Genomic DNA, 20,260 nt, shown 5'->3' with positions numbered 1-20,260 from the left:
TTCACAATGGCTGCCCCGCTCCGCCAGACGGATAAGGCGGTTGATGAGTCCGACATCCTCGAGGATCACAATGAGCACCACCAGGACTCAGTCCACCGTCGTCTGCGGGCCAACTCGACTATTATGCACTTCAAAAAGATTCTGGTCGCCAACCGTGGTGAAATTCCCATCCGTATCTTCCGTACCGCACACGAACTGTCCCTCCAGACGGTCGCAGTCTTCTCACACGAAGATCGTCTCTCAATGCATCGCCAAAAGGCCGATGAGGCTTACATGATCGGCCACCGAGGCCAATATACCCCCGTGGGGGCTTATCTGGCCGGCGATGAGATCATCAAGATCGCCCTGGAGCACGGCGTCCAGCTGATCCACCCCGGTTACGGTTTCCTTTCAGAGAACGCAGACTTTGCCCGGAGCGTCGAGAAAGCTGGCATTGTGTTCGTCGGCCCTACCGCCGAAACGATTGATGCCCTTGGCGACAAGGTTTCTGCCCGCAGCGCCGCTATCAAGTGCAATGTCCCCGTTGTCCCGGGAACCCCTGGTCCCGTTGAGCGCTTTGAAGAGGTCAAGACCTTCACTGATAAATTTGGCTTCCCCATCATCATTAAGGCTGCCTTTGGTGGTGGTGGTCGTGGTATGCGTGTTGTTCGTGATCAGTCCGAGCTGAGTGACGCTTTCGAGCGTGCTACCTCCGAGGCCCGCACCGCCTTCGGTAACGGTACCGTCTTCGTCGAGCGTTTCCTTGACCAGCCTAAGCACATCGAGGTTCAGCTTCTCGGTGATAACCAGGGCAATGTTGTCCACCTCTTCGAGCGTGATTGCTCCGTCCAGCGTCGCCACCAGAAGGTCGTTGAGATTGCTCCTGCCAAGGACCTTCCGACCGATGTTCGTGATAGAATCTTGTCTGATGCCGTGAAACTGGCCAAGTCAGTTCGGTACCGCAACGCTGGTACCGCTGAGTTCCTTGTCTGTGGCAATGAGCACTACTTCATCGAGATCAACCCCAGAATTCAAGTCGAGCACACTATTACCGAGGAAATCACCGGTATCGATCTTGTGGCCGCGCAGATCCAAATTGCTGCGGGTGCAACCCTTGAACAACTTGGACTTACCCAGGACCGCATCTCTACCCGTGGTTTCGCCATTCAGTGCCGTATCACTACTGAGGACCCCGCCAAGGGCTTCTCCCCCGACACCGGTAAGATCGAGGTTTACCGCTCTGCTGGTGGTAATGGAGTCCGTTTGGACGGTGGTAACGGCTTCGCTGGTGCCATTATTAGCCCTCACTACGACTCTATGCTGGTCAAGTGCACTTGCCGTGGCTCAACCTACGAGATTGTCCGCCGCAAGATGCTGCGTGCTTTGGTTGAGTTCCGTATCCGCGGTGTCAAGACCAACATTCCTTTCCTGGCTTCGCTGCTGAGTCACCCCACATTCATCGATGGTACTTGCTGGACTACGTTCATCGATGACACCCCCGAGCTGTTTACCCTCGTTGGCAGCCAGAACCGTGCCCAGAAGCTGCTCGCTTACTTGGGTGACGTTGCTGTCAACGGTAGCAGCATCAAGGGCCAGATCGGTGAGCCCAAATTCAAGGGCGAGATCATCAGGCCCGTTCTCACGGATGCTGCGGGCAAGCCCATTGACATCTCCACCCCCTGCACTGAGGGCTGGAAGCAGATCTTGGACAAGGAAGGCCCTGCGGGCTTCGCTCGCGCCGTGCGCGCTAACAAGGGCTGCTTGATCATGGACACCACCTGGCGTGATGCCCACCAGTCGTTGCTTGCCACCCGTGTGCGAACAATTGATATGCTGAACATCGCTGCTGAGACCAGCTACGCATTGAGCAACGCTTACTCGCTCGAGTGCTGGGGTGGAGCCACCTTCGATGTGGCTATGCGCTTCCTCTATGAAGATCCTTGGGACAGACTTCGCAAGATGCGCAAGGCCGTCCCCAACATCCCCTTCCAGATGTTGCTGCGTGGCGCCAACGGTGTTGCCTACTCTTCCCTTCCTGATAACGCTATCTACCACTTCTGTAAGCAGGCGAAGAAGTATGGTGTCGATATCTTCCGTGTCTTCGATGCCCTGAACGATATTGACCAGCTCGAGGTCGGTATTAAGGCCGTCCACGAAGCCGGTGGTGTCGTTGAGGCCACCATGTGTTACAGTGGTGACATGCTGAACCCCAAGAAGAAGTACAGCTTGAAGTACTACCTGGATTTGGTGGACAAGATCGTCAAGATGGGTCCTCACGTTCTTGGAATCAAGGATATGGCTGGTGTGCTTAAGCCCCAGGCCGCCCGTCTGCTGATCGGTTCCATCCGCGAGCGCTACCCCGATCTCCCCATCCACGTCCACACCCACGACTCTGCCGGAACCGGTGTCGCCTCCATGATTGCCTGTGCCGAGGCCGGTGCTGATGCCGTGGATGCCGCTACCGACAGTCTGTCTGGTATGACCTCGCAGCCCAGCATTGGTGCTCTTCTTGCTTCGCTGCAGGGTACCCAGTACGACCCCAAGTTGGATTTGTCCCACGTCCGCGCTCTGGACAGCTACTGGGCTCAGCTTCGTCTGCTCTACTCTCCCTTCGAGGCCGGTCTGACCGGCCCTGACCCCGAGGTCTATGAGCACGAGATCCCCGGTGGTCAGTTGACCAACCTGATCTTCCAGGCCAGCCAGTTGGGTCTCGGACAGCAGTGGGCTGAGACCAAGAAGGCGTATGAGGTTGCTAACGAGTTGCTGGGCGACATCGTCAAGGTTACCCCCTCCTCCAAGGTCTGTGGTGACTTCGCCTCCTGGATCGTCAGCAACAAGCTGTCCGCCCAGGATGTGCTCGACCGTGCTGATCAACTTGACTTCCCTGAATCAGTCTTGGAGTTCTTCGAAGGTCTGATGGGCCAGCCTTACGGCGGCTTCCCCGAGCCCCTGCGTACCAAGGCCTTGCGCGGCCGTCGCAAGCTCGACAAGCGCCCCGGTCTCTACTTGGAACCCATCGACCTCATCAAGATCAAGAACGATATCCGCGAGAAGTACGGCGCGGCCACCGAGTGCGATGTCGCCAGTTACGCCATGTACCCCAAGGTGTTTGAGGATTACCGCAAGTTCGTGGCCAAGTATGGTGATCTGTCCGTTCTGCCGACGCGCTACTTCCTTGCCAAGCCCGAGATCGGCGAGGAGTTCCATGTCGAGCTAGAGCAAGGTAAAGTCCTGATCCTCAAGTTGCTCGCCATTGGTCCTCTCTCCGAGCAGACTGGCCAGCGTGAGGTCTTCTACGAGGTCAACGGTGAAGTCCGCCAGGTCAGTGTTGATGACAACAACGCCTCGATCGAGAACCTCGCCCGCGCCAAGGCCGACCCCACGGATAGCAGCCAGGTTGGCGCTCCCATGAGCGGTGTCGTGGTTGAGATCCGCATCACCGATGGCCACGAGGCCAAGAAGGGTGATCCTATTGCGGTGCTGAGCGCCATGAAGATGGTATGTTGTTATTTCTTTTCTATTACATATAATTTGTTGCTAACTCCCCTCTAGGAAATGGTAATCTCCGCCCCGCACAGCGGAAAGGTGTCCAACCTCCAGGTCAAGGAGGGCGACTCCGTTGATGGCCAGGACCTGATCTGCAAGATCAGCAAGGCGTAAAAGCATAGCGACTCTGTACTACGAACCATGCACAATTTGTGATGCGTGGTGTGATTTGAATGTTTTCTCAGCGTCTTTAGTTTATGTTTTTCGAGTTCATATCTGAATTTAGGTTTATTCGGAATCAAACAGTATTTCTGTTCAACCATTTGAAAGTTCTTAGTACATTCACTTGTAGGTCTATTCCCACGCTTCTCCCCATTCTCCCGTCTTTCTCCCGAGAACGGCTTTGAAAAATCCGTCAATTTACGGCTCAGGTTGATAACTATACATTTCTTTGGTATAAATCTTCTTGTTTCTCTGTGCTGGATATAATAGGCAGCAGGATAGAGCACTCAGAGCACTGTTCTAGCCACCTGTACGGTCATAAGTACTTATCTATCTATCTAGGAAATCAATACCCCGGCCATCGTGCGGGTCAATTTCTCCCCACTATAAGAACGTCGGCACATCCACATCTATACCCCAACTACCCCAAATCAACCATCAACAGAACATAATCGAAATCCAAGATGGAAACCATCCGCCGTACTTATATCAAATCCCTCGCTCATCGCGGCATAATCCAAGGCGTAACAATTTCGACATTGTCTTCTCCCAGCCAAGCCAAAGACCTCTGCCGCTACTTCGGCGGTGTCCGCTACGGCCTTGCCCCCGCCGAGCGCTGGCGCCGTGCCCAGCCCCTACCCGCATCTTTCACCTACGGCAGCGAAGAAGCGCCAGGCCAATGTGATGGGGGTGCAGGGCTTTGTCCTCAACCAGGTTTTTTGAATATCTCGCCTGAGAATCCGGATGCGTGGAACGAGGATTGCTTTCAGTGTAATGTTTGGACGCCCATTGGAGAGGCGCCTGAGGGGGGATGGCCTGTTTTTGTTTTTATTCGTGAGTATCTTCTGATCAGACATAGGATATATAGTTTCAGACTTGGAATAGGGCAACAGGCTTCTATAAAGATCGTGCTGACTGGTGTTGTCCGACGCAGATGGCGGATGGCTTCAATTCGGCTCGCCTAATTCATTCAATGTGGCTGCATTGATCGGCGAGGCCGACTTCGACTGTGTGGTTGTGATGCCTGCGTACCGGGTCAACTTATTCGGATTCCTCTACTCAGCAGAATTGGAGGAGGATGCAGCTACTGTCGGAGAGACAGTTGGGAACCACGGATTCTGGGATCAGAGATTAGCATTAGAGTGGACGAAGGAGAATATCCAGCTCTTCGGCGGCAATCCGGATCTCATCACGATCTCAGGATATTCCGCAGGCGCCAACTCCGTCTTCCACCAACTAGCCTATGACCTCCGCCAACCAGACGAGAATTCTCTCATCCGCCAAGCCTGCATCTGGTCAAACAGCCCAGCCGTCCAGCCAAAGCAGCCAACCGAAACACAAACCCAATTCAACCAACTCCTAACAGCCCTGGACATCCCCCTCACTCTGCCACATAGCGAGAAACTTACCCGCCTACGCTCAATCCCCGCAAAAATCCTCCTCGACAAAGCAAGAACAATCCAGCTCCACCAATTCCGCCCAACAACAGACACATCCTTCATCTCCCCGTCCCTCTTCACGACCCTCGACAACGGCGCCTTCGCCCGCAGCCTCCTAGCCCGCAACATCCGCATCATAATAGGTGAATGTCGCGACGAGCGCTTCCTTTACAGCACATGGTTCCCGCCGACAGACAACACGCTCTCCGCGCTGCGCACCCGTCTCGTGGCAGATTACCCCGAACACATCGTCGACGCCGTCATCCCGATATATTACCCGGACGGCTGTCTACCGACGAACTGCAAGAACTGGGACCAGGACGCGTGGGGGAGGATCTACGCTGATATGCAGGTGCATCAGATGCAGCGTGGGCTTGTGTATGCGCTGACGGCGAATGAGGCCGGGGTTGATGCTTCGGCGTTGCTGTTTCGGTATCGGATTGAGTGGCGGGCGAAGTGTGTAGAGAAGACTTTGCCGGTTGAGTGGGGGGTTACGCATTCGTCGGATTATCCGATTTGGTTCTTTGGGAATGGTGGGTTGTTGGAGGAGGAGGAGAAGAGGGTTGTCAGGGAAGGGTTTGTTGGGCCGCTAGAAAGGTTTGCTTGTGGGGAGAAAGAATTCGGATGGGGGGTTTCTGGGACCAAGGGCGTTAGGACGTTGAGGGGGGATGGGAGTGTTAAGATTGTGGAGGATGCGGATTGGGAGGAGGGTGTTAGGGTTTGGAAGGGTTTGAGAGATGCTGATGAGAGGTTGGTGTGATACCTACAGGTACATAGTTACATACGTAGTTATGAGGTGCAAGTATAGACGCCACGGAGGATATACCGGATACCCTAAATATAGGTAGCTTCGACCTTGATATCTTTCAAACTATATGCCAAGCTTTCCCCGCATTCCAACTACGTCAAGGCTCTCCGGGGTACATCATAGCTTATCAGTCTATTACAAAGCACAGTACATGGCGTAGTGAAATACCTGTAGTGCATGGCCATACCCAATAGTACAGGTACTGGATATAATAAGTACCAGTCTTGACCTTGGTAACGGAACTAGACCAGTCCAAATTCAATCAGCAGACGGTGATTCACCACCTCTAACGTAGTAAGCTGAGTATGCTCTTATAGGCCATCTTCCCCCTCTGGCCTTGGATTATCTCTTCCTACTCAGTTTAATTAATTCAAGCTAATCTGCGAAAATATTGAGGTATGTTCCATTTTAATTTTCACCTATTCTATATCCCATCTATCCCCAAAGGGCAACCTGAACAAGAATGACGTCGTCGATTCCCAACCCTTAAGAGACATCATGATTAGTATTTCCTTGGTTTCTTTAGAATCCCATGCTCTCACTCTTACTATACTAAATTCCCCCAGAAGAACTACAAACCATTACGGACTATACCAGCTGTCTAGACATCTCCAACATGTCTGACGACACCCGCCGCAACTGGCACGGAAGCCCCGGTGACCGTCTCGAGCACTCTAATGTCTGGATGAGTGGCGGTGCCAAGAGCCCTACCGGTCGTGCTGCGTGGGCGATGCCTATAACGAACAATAGGAGGGTATGTCATTTGCCTCTTGTGGATTTCTATTATATATCGTCCATTCCCCTTAGCACTACATCATCTATCCATCTATATAACACATCTCCAAAACCAACCTAACATCCAAAATGAAGGACTCCGACACATCCACATCCACCTCGAACGGAAAACCAGCCGAAGGAGATACACCTAACCCCCCAGGCTTAGGTGAGCGTCGCCGCAGCTCGGCCGGCTCCAACGGCCTCTTCTCGAATCTGCACACACAGAAGCGTGAATCTACAAACGCGGACATGGCTATCCGCCGCGCGAGCTGGAATGAACAGGCTGCTAAGGGAGGCATGTTCTCGAAGTGGTGGGAGGGATACACTCGGGGCACTTGAAGCAATTGTTTTTGAACTTGGATCTTTTGCGTGGGCATTTGTATACTCGATATCGGGGGTTGGTTCTGGAGATGAGAAAAAAAAAGAAAAAAAGAGGAATACTGGTATTGGGTTTTGATTTAGTTCGGTGCTTGTAGGCGTGTGAATTTCATGATCACTCTTAATTGTTTCTTTGATTTTCTTTGATCCAGGCTCTCCTTGTGTCTTTCTCTACAAGGAGATACTCGACGTACCTGAGACTGCTCCTTTAAATGTAAGGTACTGCATCTGATCCAACACTGTCTTTTCTACCTCTAATCCATGACCGGCACTTGAAATAAAACGACTGCTATTGCTAATTCGAGACATACATTTACAAGCCTAACATAACATCCAGCAGAGTATGACAGAGTCCTCATAAATGGAACCAACAACTACTCTGGCTGCAAATATGAACACGGATTTCACATCATTGGACTGGGAGCTCCAAAGCCCAATTTGGCAATACCTCATCCCATGGTTGTCTCCCAACCTTTCTCAATCATAACATCAACCCAATAGGTATCATCGTCCCCAGCATCCAACCTCCTCCATACTTCATTAACCAACTTCAAGCATATATGAATCGGTTTTGGCGGCAGAACGTGCAAGAAGGAGGTCAAACGGCCAAGGATGAACTTGCGCGTGCGCGAGACTTCAATGGCCTCCATTGAGATGGTAGGTGCCTGATTCGGGTTGTGACTATCTTTATCCCTGCCCTCTGGATAATCTTCGCCATTCCGGGCTTGAGTGCCAGCATTTGTGGCCAGACGCGGGAGACGGAGCTCTGAGCAGGACGCCACCAGGAGAAATGGCTGGAGGCAGCGGGTACGTGATTCCAGGGGTATGGTTTTTAATCGGGAGAGGGTTGTCACGGCGAACTCGGTGAGCCAGTTGCTATATAGGATTTCGGGGGTCGGAGATTGTTGGGTATCTGGTGATGACGGAGATGGTAGATTGTGAGAGGAAGATCTTCGAGACGGCGAAGCAGCGGTACGTTGAGACTTGGTGTTTTGTCCTGTTGCTGGACTAGGACCCCCGAATCTAGCTGACAGGTCCATGCTGTCGAGGTCAATGGGGAAGAATGGGTCGCGGGATGCTGCATCGGCGTTGTCAGGGTATTGGGATGTTGTGGATATTGGGGTGGGCAGGCGTTTGTGCAGTAGGTCTGGGAATACGCGGTATAACTGCATGAGACCGACGCATCGATATGCTTCGGCCATTGTCAGGAGGTGCCATACTGGGGTATCGTCGTCACCAGGACTGACAATCTCGGCCTCCGAGGGATGAGCGAGGCCTAGGAGGCGTTCTTCTAGCTTGCGGGCTTTCTCGATTGCCAACTGGGCACGGGTGATATCATCTTGGGAGGTGAATCGCCTTGAGCGGATGCGTTTTCGCTCACGGCGGATGAGTTGCCCGACCTCGTGCACGGTGAACTGGATGTCGCGCGCGATGCCGGTCCATGGGTGCGGGACCCGTTGTAGAACGAAGGACTCGCCAATAGACGAAGCGGTCCGTGAATTGTTAGATAGGACCATCGTGTCATTGTCTGCGACGAAGGAAAGCAGCATCTCCCAGTAGATGAGAGCTTCCTCGAAGAACCGGTAATTATTGCTGTCGTTCTTAGGTAAGCTGAAGCTGGAGCCGTTCGATGGTGAAGAGATGGTATTGAGCTGCTTGCGGAGCAGGTTGAAAAATGATATACCCAAGTCATTTGGGTCGTGCCAACTAGCCGTTTGTCCGAGCATTAGCAGCGCCAGCAAAGACTTGTCGTCTATCACTGCTTCGCGCGTGATTATATCAACAGCTTCATCACGCATCCTTCGGCCCATGGGACCGAACTGAGGAAATTCGGTGACCAGTGTTGCAGCAGCCATGCTTTGCATTGTTCGACACATTGCCAGTGAAGATCCCCAAAGACGGGATACCGTGGTTCGGAAGGGGTTCATCTGGCTGTCGTAACTAGAGAACAGTCCTGCCACTTCTTTGAAATAGTACTCGATCAAAGTCCATGATGGATTATTCAGTGGACGAGATATGGACATGAAGTTATGTGATGAGGGGCGATGCGATGCAGGAGGATAACTGCGCACAATGGTCGAAGGTGAGAAGTCGCGGTAAACATCATTCTGTTCCTCACTTTGCGTTGGCCCAATACGCGACAGAAAGTGTGACAGGTCTACACCGATATTTTCTGACACTTCAAAGTCACGGAAAGTGTCTCTTTGGTGTGTGAAAGACGGCGATGCCGGCATCGGGGACGGTGAGCATAGATCCGTCAGTTCGGGTAAAGACCCATGGCTCGGATGTTCCCATAGATTGTCACATAGAGAAGTTCGGCTATCTAAGACGAAACTTGGAGGATCCGGTTCATGCGTCTCAAATGTTGAATCCTCCGGCAAAGGGTCGTCGATTTGGTTTGCCGGCTGGCTAGGACCAGTCGAGACAGAAGCCGCAGGACTTGGTGTTCTCACCTCCGAGATCGATGCGGGTACGGTGGGACTAGACTGCTCATACTTGGTAACCCAGCGCAGGGATTGTGCATAACCAGGACACCGGACGCCCAAGCGAGTGCAGCGAGTGCAGTGAGGTTTCTCTTCGCCGCATTTGACCTTTGCATGTTAGTGATATCCGAACGGGCGGGGACGGGAAACACAAACCCGTTTACTCTTGCATCTTGCACAGCCATTTCTAGATTTCTTAACGCGGCGCATTATAAAGCATAAAGAGGATGAATCTGAGGAGATCCGGCAACATTCAAGATGCGGAGTATAGGCTGAGGGGGAAAATCGTTGAGAATCGGGGCTTATCTCGATAAACGGGATTCTTTTGCCCCTTTGGGCAGGTGAAACAAGAGAAATGACGATGTCTGATTTGATGACTGTATACCATATGGAAGACTACGCCAGGCATCTACATAGTACAAGTGTACGGAGTAGTAAAATCATAAAACAAACGTCTATACTCTTTACTATTGTTTTGACCTTCCAAGGGGTGGGAAAATTCATGATGACTCAGCCACGGCGGTTGAGGTCGGGGGCTTGGTGCTTGGCAATTGATATCTACACCTGGACAAGACTCGATCATGGCATATATAGTGCGCAGCAAGGTAAGTATAAGTCCAAACGAGCATTCAAGAAGTCTAACATTAATATAGGTAACCACAGTACCTTTTCAAAGACTTGCGACTTTCAAACCAGTGGTGATCCTGGCTAACGGCCTGATATCAACCCCGAGTCTCCATAAAAATCCCACTGGAAGGCCTCAATTGCAGAGTAATTCCTGCAGAAGTAACTATGCTCGCGAATTTCACTCAACTCCCATCACAATGTCAAGCAACTCCGAACTCAAGCAGACTTTGACACCAAGCCTCCTTGATGACGTGCACAAGTTGTGGTTCAATCACCTGAGCTGCGAAGAGGCCCTCATCCTACCCGGATGGAGCGAGATGGGGAAGTGGTTCTCTCGTGACGAGGCTTTTGATAAGGCCTGCGTGTAAGTGACCATTTGCCTTACTTGAACCCCATAGAAGATTAACGAGCTCAAACAGCACCCAATTCTGCCCTGCCCTAGAAACAATCGTTGGCTCCAGAGCATCAGCTTCGGACATTCTATCTGAAGTCAGCCTGTCCTCGCCGATGGATTGGCTCAGCATCATTCTTCTACTTGATCAGATTCCCCGCAATTGCTACCGGGGAGCAGAGTCGAAGCTAGTGTTTGGGCGCTTTGACCCATTAGCCGAGGAGATTGTCCTTCGAGCAATTGAGGAAGAGGTACCGATCCGATCGCCGTATCTCAGGTACCACATGGCTTACCGTATTTGGTTCCATATGCCCCTTATGCATTCGGAAAACTTGGCTATGCATGAGCTAGCCGTCAAGGTGCACGAGGATATAGCCAGAGATGTCAATGAGCTTCTGGCCAGGGACGCATCGGCTCTTACGGAAGAGGAAAGAAAATGTCGTAGCATTCTATCCGAGAAGAGAGAGGCACTACAGGCATTCTTGAGCAATGCTCTTGATTTTGAGAAGAGACATAAAGTGATCATCGAGCGGTTTGGACGATACCCGCATCGGAATCAGGCACTGGGAAGAGTGTCTACCCCGGAGGAAATCGAATACTTAAACAATGGCGGGGAGACATTTGCGTGAAGCCAAACCGAGTTTGTATATATTCACGAATACGCACATAATAGTAATATGATACAGTATTGAGCTACGGGGGAGCCAGTCTCCGCAGACAAAAGCGTCGAATTATTATTTCGCAATAGAAATTGGCCACCCTACATTCCAATGAACGATTTGGAATTCCGTCCCAAAGCAGTAAATGAGCACCTGCCCTTTCACCCTTTCACCCCTTGGTAGCTCGCCTGACCCCTTTCCTATTCGGGCAGAGGCCACATACCTTTCTTAATCGGGTGTTGTTGAAGTGTACATAAACAAACAATTGAACATCAAGCCGGTTTCAGATAGTGAAACAATGACCAGAATGCCGCATCTGTTACAGAGATGAAGTTGCTCTTTCTCATCTGGATCAGTAACAGGCCTTGCTAACACTAAACGCACAATTCAAAATCATAGTTCGACCATCATTACTATAAGTGCTGTCTGATAGAACTGAACGTGGATTCAAGAAAGGTGAACTGGAGGCAACAATGTGAATTTTGGTCTTCCCAGCTCTATCTCATTCATCATGATTATCCCACGCCAATCTTCTATCAGGCCCTTCATTGTCTCGCTACTGGTTGTCTCAGTGATATCCTCTAAAGTGCTTCATCTTCTCCAACATGCATTTTCTCTTCCCGGCGGTCAATTCGCAATCTACTTCCCGACATTCTTCATCCTTGAGATACTTTTATGCGTGGCTGCGTGGGAGTTGCTATTCAAATTTACGGGGTTGAAGTCACTTTTGGGCACTGCAGTGACAGTGGCCATAACGTAAGTACTTCTCTGCTTCTAGGTAGAATTCAATGAGACTGATATACTGACTGCTACAGGGCTCTGAGCTTCGTCTTGTCTTCATCTCAAATTGGGTTCTATCTTGTAACTGGCAGTGAGATCCGTTGGGATGCAGCCACAGCCGTTGGAACTGATCCAGAAGGGAGAAAGCTGATGCTGAGCGGGCTGAGATCCTTTTTGGGAGCCGCATGCGCCCTTCTTGTGATTTCATGGCTACTCAAATATTGGATATATGTTCTCATAGGCCATTGGATGTCTGCACTATTTAGCGCACAAACTGAAAAGGCAGACGAAGAAGGCATCGTGACCAGCCCTCAAAGAAAGTCGCGGACAGCACGACTCATTCAATTTTGGACAGTATGCGCCGCGGTATTCATTGGATTCTTGCGCTTGGCTCGGCCCCAGGTGCCTTATAACCATATGTCTGAGACTATCCCATTCAGCTTTTTCTGGGCTTTGGGTTCGAGGCCTGCTGAGCTGCATCAGACTGGAGATCAATCATTTCCGCTCGCAGACCTGATTGATGAGCCATACTGGGAAGGTCCATACGATCACTTCAAGGGTTGGGCCCCAGGAAAGCCAGACTCCAACGCGAAAAAGAGTCGACCCGTATGGGCGTCTGGGGATTTACCACCAGGGTTCGACCGGTGGAGTGAAGCAGAGTCCGGCGATGAAGGAGGGGGCGTTACTCTTAATGAGAACGGGGCTTCTCAGAAGAATATTTATCGTCCCACGGATGACCCTCTCCGAATCACCAACCTCAATCGTGAAATGCTTGAGCCCATAGCTCAGGTTCTCAAGAAACATCAAGTTCCCATTACACATGTCGTACTTGTGTTGATGGAAAGTGCTCGGAAGGACATATTTCCCTTCAAGGCAGGCTCACATCTGCACGAGATGATTCTATCGTCCTATAATACCCAAGACCCCGAAGTACTCCAAGAGGTCAACGACAAATTATCAACTTTGACACCAAACGCAGAGAAGTTGACCGGTGAGACGAGTGGACTTTCGACAAGTAACAACATTTCCAGCCCCTCTAGTGGATGGAATGGTACGACGGAACCAGGAATGGGCGGTATCAATGTTAACGGTGTCCTCACTGGTAGCAGTCTATCGTTCAAAAGTGCAGTCATGAACTACTGCGGCGCGGGCCCTCTGCCGGTGAACTTCATGGAGGAGGTCAACGCCAAAAACTACCAGCCGTGCATTATGCAGATTTTTGAATTGTTCAACCAACTTAAAAAGAACTCGACTGAGAAGGGCAAGCCTCGAAATGGGTTTGAGCACATTCATGATCGAAACTGGAGCACTGTTTTCTTGCAGTCGATCACAGGACTGTATGACGAGCAAGATGAGCTCAACAAGCAGATGGGGTTCCAAAAATACATCTATCGCGAAGATATTGGCCAGCAAAGTGCCAAATATTATCACGAAGACATGGAGGAGATCAATTACTTTGGGTAAGTATTCTCCCACCGACTGAGCATCTACATTCACATTGCTAATACGTTACCTAGATACCCGGAGTACGAGATATACCCATACCTGCGAGATGTGGTGAACAATACAATCGAGAACAACGAACGACTTTTTCTATCTCATTTCACGAGCACAACCCATCACCCATGGGGCACGCCCACAGCATACCACGAAGAGGAATACTTTGCCGGAGACAGTCTCATGGCGAAGCACGAGGACATCAACAAATATCTGAATACGGTCCGATACGTGGACACATGGCTTGGCGATATGATGAAGGTCCTCGACGAAGCCGGGATTGCAAACGAGACATTAGTGGTATTCGTGGGAGATCAGTATGTTGCGCCAGCTTCAGTAACTTCGCACAACAACCAAATAGCCATGTACTAATCCCAAACAGTGGCCAGGCGTTCCCCGAAGATGCGCCAGTCTCTGGTACATACGAGAACGGACATATCAGCAATTTCCGAATTCCACTCGTTTTCCGACACCCGCTGTTGCCCGCATTGCAAATCACTGCGAATGCAACCTCGATGTCCGTCGTCCCGACCATTATCGATCTACTCGTGCACTCGGGCTCGTTGAACGAGATGGATTCCAATGCGGCTTTAGACCTAATAAATGAATACGAAGGACAGTCATTGATACGCCCATACCAAGCTACTCACAATGGCCGACAGGCATGGAACTTCGGCATTGTCAACCCCGGTGGTACAATGCTCAGTGTTGGGTCTGCGGCAGTCCCGTATCGACTCATATTGCCGCTTGCTGAGGACTTTGAGTACATTTTTTCTGATCTAGATACCGACCCGGATGAGTTAAGTCCATTGCGTGGGTGGTCCCTTGGGGAGTTGATCGGCCGTGTACAAAGGAAGCATGGAGACAAAGCCGGGAAGTGGCTGGTAGACGCGGAGAAAGTGGGGAAATGGTGGATTGAGGAGCAGAAAAGACTGTGGAATTACCAATAATAATGCAAATAAATCTGCCATTCAAGACCCTAGGAGAACAGAGAAGAATAGGAGGAGAAGCGGGTTGCCTTGATATTGTTCGGTTTCTTTGTTTGCGCCTGAGGCAGACACATCCGCCCCACCTCCACTTCATGTTTTATATTCGTTGCATTTCGCGTTCGGTCTTTTATTTGGACTATTATCTTTTCAACAGCTTGATTGATCGAGATTGCACCCTTAGCTCTCGGCAGCGCAGAGCCTTAAGTCTGGAGACCTAACCCGGACTCATCCTGTGCATCTGGCCCCTGTACCCCCACTATTTGATTGCATCCCAACAATTATTCTTCCACTCAGAAAGTTTCTCACTGCAATCTCCAACAAATCATGGAGGGAAAATATTCGACCGATCCCGAGTGGGCATCTGTCACCCCAATTGACCTGGACGATGGTTCGAGCTCGGGTGCCATGCCACTGGCGACCATCGCCTACCCAACCGAGTACCTCGAGGCGACCTCGTATTTGCGTGCTGTGATGGCCGCGAACGAGATGTCTGAGCGGGCATTGAACTTGACTAAAGATGTGATTTCGATGAATCCAGCGCATTACACCGTATGGTAAGTTGGCTAGTAACAGCCTTGGGACATGCCAATATCGACGTCTGACATTCTATACAGGATCTACCGAGCAAAGATTCTCTTTGCTTTGGAAAAGGATCTAGATGAAGAATTGAGCTGGTTGAACGATGTTTCATTGAAGTACCTCAAAAATTATCAAATTTGGTATGTCGACACCACCAACAACAGAGGAGCCGAAAGAAAAAGCCAGGAAAATATAATTACCAAAAACAAACCTAACAACTCAAACAGGCACCACCGCCAAGTTCTGCTATCATCAAAAGCACACTTCCCAACCTTCCCACCCAAAGAAGCAGACTTCCTAATGGAGATGTTCGCCCAAGACTCCAAAAACTACCACGTATGGACCTACCGTCACTGGCTCGTGCGGCACTTCGGACTATGGGACCAACCGCGCGAACTCGAAGACGTGGAATTCCTCTTGAAAGCTGACGTGCGCAACAACTCCGCCTGGAACCACCGGTACATGCTCCGTTTCGGACCACGGGACACATCGGTCCCAGACGCGGGGATGGTGAACGCGGGTGAGCTTTCGACTGCGCCGGCCGATAAGGGCAGGCTGTCTATTGTCGATGAGGACTTGGTTGATGGCGAGCTGAAGTTTGCGCAGGAGGCTATCCTGCGCGCCCCGGAGAACCGGAGTCCGTGGTGGTATGCGCGCGGTGTGCTGCGGGCTGCTGGGCGTGGATTAGGGGAGTGGGAGGGGTTTGCTGGTGGATTTGTTTCGGAGGGGGCCGTTAAGAGTTCGCATGCTGTTGAGTGGCTGGCGGATGTTTTTGCTGAGGCTGGGGGGGAGGAAAAGGCTGTGAGGATGTTGACGATGTTGAAAGAAGAGTTTGATCCTATTCGGAAGAATTATTGGGACTATCGCATTAGGAAGCTGGATCAGGCTGTGGTTTGATTTGAAGAAAGACACTACGCCTTGTGCTGAACAACTTTTGTCGGATAATTTATATCTGTTTATGTACCTTTCATTGAAAAATCGTACGTCTAAAGCTGATTCTGCTTCGAATTAAAAGACTGCTGGATACACTGTATGATTACATGAACGATGCGAAAGTCTAGACCTTTATCTAGACGGTAATTAAAATGTCCAAGTGTAGTGCTGCAAATCAAACGCCAAAAAACAAGTCAAAAAAAGTATCGAAAAATGAAATATATCCATCATCGAAATTCAAGCCCATCCCTCATCCAACATCTTGCGCCATTCACTAGCCATATCGATAGTGACGTTGCTACCGCCGCAGACAATGATGACAATTCTACTCTGCGAGTTGAGATCAGGAACAAGTTGCTTAAGCTTCGAATTCAGTTTCTCGCCGACTTCTGGCTCAACCTCCTGGTCTGTCTCATTGTCCGTCGAGGTCGACCGGTCATCCCCATAGCCCTCATCGCGGTAAGTAATATCAGTCTCATCCAAGCCCCTCTTCCACTTCGATGTAGGAACAGCAGTAGCAGCATCGCCGATGGCCGCTTCGATACAGACACCGCACGCAAGCTCGACGAGGAGTCGTTCATCGTTGGCGAGGCGGAGCACGCCGCGGGCGGCGTCTGCATCTGAGAGCACGGCGCTGTGCACCTTGATGCCTGGGGGCGGGGACACGGCGTACTGGAAAGTTGTTTCCGAGACGCGGACAGCACCGAGAGAAGTGGCCTGGGATGTGATCCTTGGGAGGGAGATGAGGGATTTATTGGCGATGGCTGCTGCCAGTGAATCGGTGCCGGCCGTTTCAATGGCGAGGAGATGAATGGGGTTTGGTGTGGGTGAGGAATATGAGGTAATTTGCTTCTTCTGTCGTCGCTTTTCGATGCCCATGACGAGTCCATTGAGAAGGCCGCCACCGCCGACGCTGCAGAGGATGGCGTCTAAAGGGAGGGCCCGGTCATTGTAGGCTTTTTTGTCTTCGGGGGTGGTGGCGGGAGGAAGCTGGGTCTCGAGCTCGTCGATGATGGTGCCGTTTCCTTCCCAGATAGGCTGGTTGTCGAAGGGGTGGAGGGCGATTTTGATCACATCCTGGTCATTCCCGCTGCTTGTCTTCATGATAGTTTCCCGCATGTATTCTCCTGCTTCTGAAAATGTCTCGCCATGCCGGATGACGTCTGCTGCACCTGCCGCCCGGATCTTGTCAAGCATCAAGGGATTTGTGCCCATGGGAACCACGACAGTGCATGGGTAGCCCAGGCTCCGGGCTGCACAGACGGCTGCCAGTCCGGCGTTTCCTCCGGACGAGGCGTAGAAATGGACTCTGCGGCCCACGTTCTCTGGGTTGCGAAGGTGAGAAAGGATTTGGTTGCCCATAGCACGGGACTTGAAGGAGCCACTTGGCTGCACGTTCTCTAACTTTAAGAAGATCCTACAACCAGCTGCTCGAGAAAGGCATGCAGACTCGACCAGTGGTGTCTCAATCCATGGCGTCTTGAACTGCAGCTGACCATAGGCGGAAATGTCGATGCTCCCCATTTTGATGTGTTGAACAAATGGAAAAAGAAAAAAAAAGGTTACCGGAGCAATTCCAAGACCAGAAGTATAGAGATGATGTTCCCCAAATAGTATATTGTTGAGTCGAGTGGTTACACGACGGTAGGTTGTAAATTCACGAAAATAGAGATAGGGAGATATCGGGAAGAAAAGAAGAGCGATAAATACTGAAACTTCCAAACTCCAATATGCAGATATGAAGATATGAAGACATGTTTTGATATACAAGTGAGCCTCAAGGGCCAGTACAAAAGCTTTCCGACGGGAAACTAGAGTTTCCCGTCTGATAGGACTGATCGGAGTATCCGGTTCTGGCCCAGCCTTTCCCGTCGATAGCCATGTGGGTCGTTCATGACGACCATGACATACCGTCTGTTTAGAATGGCCGGGCGTGGGAAACCTGGCGTCTCAGCTTTCGAGGTGTGGAGGAGGGGGGGAAAACCTCATCTGGTCTGCCGCATCCGAGCGGAGAAGATGTATATCTTTATTCAGACGGGCGTCTCGGCCGCCCATGATTGGCCGCCGATCGATTCCTCTTATCAAATCGAAAGCTCAAAAACAGGCGGATTACTCCTCAGTGAGCAAAGGAGGGAAAATAATGCCTTTCTTAACGCCCTCGCCGTAATCTGAATCCGAACCGTACGCCGTGGCCGCGAATGCCCGCTTGGAGGGGTCCGAGGTGTTTACACGGAGCAATTCTAGAAGGTCATGAGACTTGCCGGGCATGAACGGTTGCAATAAAATGCCAGCGATCCGCAGCGATTCCGCCACGTTGTAGATGATCCGTTGAGGGTTGGGAGTTTTCCACGGTTCCGACGCATGGAAGTACTTGTTAGTCTACAAGCAGGTCAATACTCGCCGAATCCATGCGGGGATGATCACCTCTTACCTTCTCAATAATGCTCATAATTTCGTGCAGCGCGGCACGTGGGTTTAGATTCTCCATAAGCTCGGCAACCTGGGGAGGCGTCTGGGCCAACATTTCCTGATGTTCCAAGTCCTCAGGGGTAGCAGCTGGAAGTTTACCCGATCGGGCGTCCATAATGTACGAGCGCAAATTGCCACGCGCACATCCGATTGTACGCAGAGCAAGGTTTCCGAGTCCCCCCTGAAGCAATTTCTTGTAATCTCGGATGATGAAGGAATTGTCAAAGTCCGCATCATCGGCGAGGCCACCCCGGTACGCTAGGAAGAATCGCATGCCATCGACTCCAAACCGTTCAATGGCGAAAAATGGGTTGACAACATTGCCTGTGGACTTGGACATTTTTTCACGATTCATCGTCCAGTGTCCGTGCACCAAGACGTTCCGAGGCAGAGGAAGATCAAGTGCCATGAGGAAAGCAGGCCAATAAACACAATGGAACCTGCCAATCGATTAACTCTGCACCCGGTTCTCCAGCTGAACTCATGAACTCACCGAACAATATCTTTGCCAACTACATGCAAGTCTGCAGGCCATACGGATGTGTTGTCTTTTCCAGGTGGGAAAGGATATCCAGCTTTGGTCAAGTAGTTGACCAGCGCATCTAGCCACACGTAGATTGTCTGCGTGTCATCGCCGGGAACACGGATGCCCCAAGTCAGACGTTCCACGGGCCGAGAAATCGAGAGATCCTGCAGTCCCGACTCAACTCCGTTGATCACAGCAGCTGTATAGGAGGTAGGGGTGATAAACGGATCTTCTCTTTTGTACAAGTCAAGTAGACGATCCTTGAAGGCTGAGAGACGGAAGTGGTAGTTGGTTTCTGAGGACCACTCTACCTCTTTACCCGTTTCTATTGAGACCTGTGTGGTGTTAGTATTCTTTCTCTTTGAAAAACTGATAAATTACATACCATGCGCTTCCTCCCTGTTGATGGATCCAGGGAGTTCTGCACTTGCGTCTGTGGGTAGAATGTCTCATCGCTGACCGAGTACCAACCTTCATGCTTCGAGGTGTAGATATAGCCCCGATGTTGCAGCATTTCCTACTAATTATCAGCGTGCCCTACTATGAACGGAGCATAGTAACTTACCCAGAAATATTGGACGGCATCTCGATGCGCCGGGTCGGTGGTCCTGATGAAATGATCGTTGTCGATGTTTGCAGCCTTCGCTAGGGCCTATATCACAAATTGAGTTGGAGATACTCTTGAATATAGCAAAGGGGACTCGTACCTCAAAGGTCCGGCAGTTCATATCGCAAAATGCCTGGGTATCCATGCCCGCTTGAATGGCAGCTTGTTGGATCTGCGATGAATGTCAACGCCCATTATCGAACTGCAATCCCATCTGTATGTAATACCTTCATTCCATGCTCATCGGTTCCGGTCAATAGTTGAGCATCCGTGTTCCCGAGTAAGACCTGCCACCGTTTCATGATATCGGCGATCACCATTGTGTATAAATGGCCGACGTGAGGGGCTGTAAGGAAAACATATTGTTAGAAAATCAGTTTATACATGGTATTCACTACGGTGCTCACCGGCGTTCACGTAGAAAATTGGCGTTGTTACGTAGTAAGGCTTGGACCTTTGCGGCGTAGTTGCAACTCCGCGCCGGGGGGTTGTTGCCCATCCATGCTTGCAAGATATACAGTTCCACGGATTTCTTGATCTCAGAAGCTGAGACGCTCTGAATAACGAGCGAAGTGACGTCCTTGCTGCAGCCATTGGGATATTGATAACGGCAAGAAGAGCATGGCATGTT

The 20,260-nt window shown here is 50.9% G+C and overlaps 9 protein-coding genes across 9 annotated transcripts; 6 read left to right on the top strand and 3 right to left on the bottom strand.

Annotated features, from left to right (window-relative positions):
- Positions 1-6: 6 nt before the first annotated feature.
- On the top strand, positions 7-3,639 carry LCP9604111_8293 (pyruvate carboxylase; the record flags this gene model as incomplete). The annotated part of the gene is made up of 2 exons (XM_039076420.1): positions 7-3,477; positions 3,532-3,639. The coding sequence occupies 2 exons, from the start codon at positions 7-9 to the stop codon at positions 3,637-3,639; spliced, it is 3,579 nt and encodes a 1,192-aa protein (XP_038925678.1).
- A 512-nt stretch (positions 3,640-4,151) lies between these two features.
- LCP9604111_8292 (putative carboxylesterase) lies at positions 4,152-5,886 on the top strand (the record flags this gene model as incomplete). Its single annotated transcript, XM_039076419.1, has 2 exons — positions 4,152-4,521; positions 4,622-5,886. 2 exons carry the CDS (start codon positions 4,152-4,154, stop codon positions 5,884-5,886), a joined length of 1,635 nt encoding a protein of 544 aa, XP_038925677.1.
- Positions 5,887-6,550: 664 nt separating this feature from the next.
- LCP9604111_8291 (uncharacterized protein) lies at positions 6,551-7,050 on the top strand (the record flags this gene model as incomplete). The annotated part of the gene is made up of 2 exons (XM_039076418.1): positions 6,551-6,688; positions 6,805-7,050. The coding sequence occupies 2 exons, from the start codon at positions 6,551-6,553 to the stop codon at positions 7,048-7,050; spliced, it is 384 nt and encodes a 127-aa protein (XP_038925676.1).
- A 488-nt stretch (positions 7,051-7,538) lies between these two features.
- On the bottom strand, positions 7,539-9,782 carry LCP9604111_8290 (Zn(II)2Cys6 transcription factor; the record flags this gene model as incomplete). Its single annotated transcript, XM_039076417.1, has 2 exons — positions 7,539-9,680; positions 9,729-9,782. The coding sequence occupies 2 exons, from the start codon at positions 9,780-9,782 to the stop codon at positions 7,539-7,541; spliced, it is 2,196 nt and encodes a 731-aa protein (XP_038925675.1).
- Positions 9,783-10,396: 614 nt separating this feature from the next.
- Positions 10,397-11,219, top strand: LCP9604111_8289 (DUF924 family protein; the record flags this gene model as incomplete). Its single annotated transcript, XM_039076415.1, has 2 exons — positions 10,397-10,563; positions 10,619-11,219. 2 exons carry the CDS (start codon positions 10,397-10,399, stop codon positions 11,217-11,219), a joined length of 768 nt encoding a protein of 255 aa, XP_038925674.1.
- Positions 11,220-11,760: 541 nt separating this feature from the next.
- Positions 11,761-14,476, top strand: LCP9604111_8288 (uncharacterized protein; the record flags this gene model as incomplete). The annotated part of the gene is made up of 4 exons (XM_039076414.1): positions 11,761-12,005; positions 12,065-13,489; positions 13,547-13,843; positions 13,909-14,476. The coding sequence occupies 4 exons, from the start codon at positions 11,761-11,763 to the stop codon at positions 14,474-14,476; spliced, it is 2,535 nt and encodes an 844-aa protein (XP_038925673.1).
- Positions 14,477-14,839: 363 nt separating this feature from the next.
- Positions 14,840-15,991, top strand: ramB (bifunctional protein farnesyltransferase/protein geranylgeranyltransferase; the record flags this gene model as incomplete). Its single annotated transcript, XM_039076413.1, has 3 exons — positions 14,840-15,069; positions 15,130-15,234; positions 15,322-15,991. 3 exons carry the CDS (start codon positions 14,840-14,842, stop codon positions 15,989-15,991), a joined length of 1,005 nt encoding a protein of 334 aa, XP_038925672.1.
- A 273-nt stretch (positions 15,992-16,264) lies between these two features.
- On the bottom strand, positions 16,265-17,551 carry LCP9604111_8286 (putative L-serine dehydratase; the record flags this gene model as incomplete). Its single annotated transcript, XM_039076412.1, has 1 exon — positions 16,265-17,551. One exon carries the CDS (start codon positions 17,549-17,551, stop codon positions 16,265-16,267), a length of 1,287 nt encoding a protein of 428 aa, XP_038925671.1.
- Positions 17,552-18,136: 585 nt separating this feature from the next.
- On the bottom strand, positions 18,137-20,223 carry LCP9604111_8285 (methionine--tRNA ligase MSM1; the record flags this gene model as incomplete). The annotated part of the gene is made up of 8 exons (XM_039076411.1): positions 18,137-18,406; positions 18,459-18,936; positions 18,990-19,357; positions 19,408-19,539; positions 19,588-19,674; positions 19,730-19,801; positions 19,857-19,975; positions 20,037-20,223. The coding sequence occupies 8 exons, from the start codon at positions 20,221-20,223 to the stop codon at positions 18,137-18,139; spliced, it is 1,713 nt and encodes a 570-aa protein (XP_038925670.1).
- Positions 20,224-20,260: the final 37 nt, after the last annotated feature.

The sequence above is a fragment of the Penicillium roqueforti genome (assembly GCF_015533775.1).
Source record: "Penicillium roqueforti strain LCP96 04111 chromosome Unknown scaffold_31, whole genome shotgun sequence".
NCBI classification, from domain to species: domain Eukaryota; kingdom Fungi; phylum Ascomycota; class Eurotiomycetes; order Eurotiales; family Aspergillaceae; genus Penicillium; species Penicillium roqueforti.
This window is presented reverse-complemented; position numbering and strand designations above follow the sequence as displayed.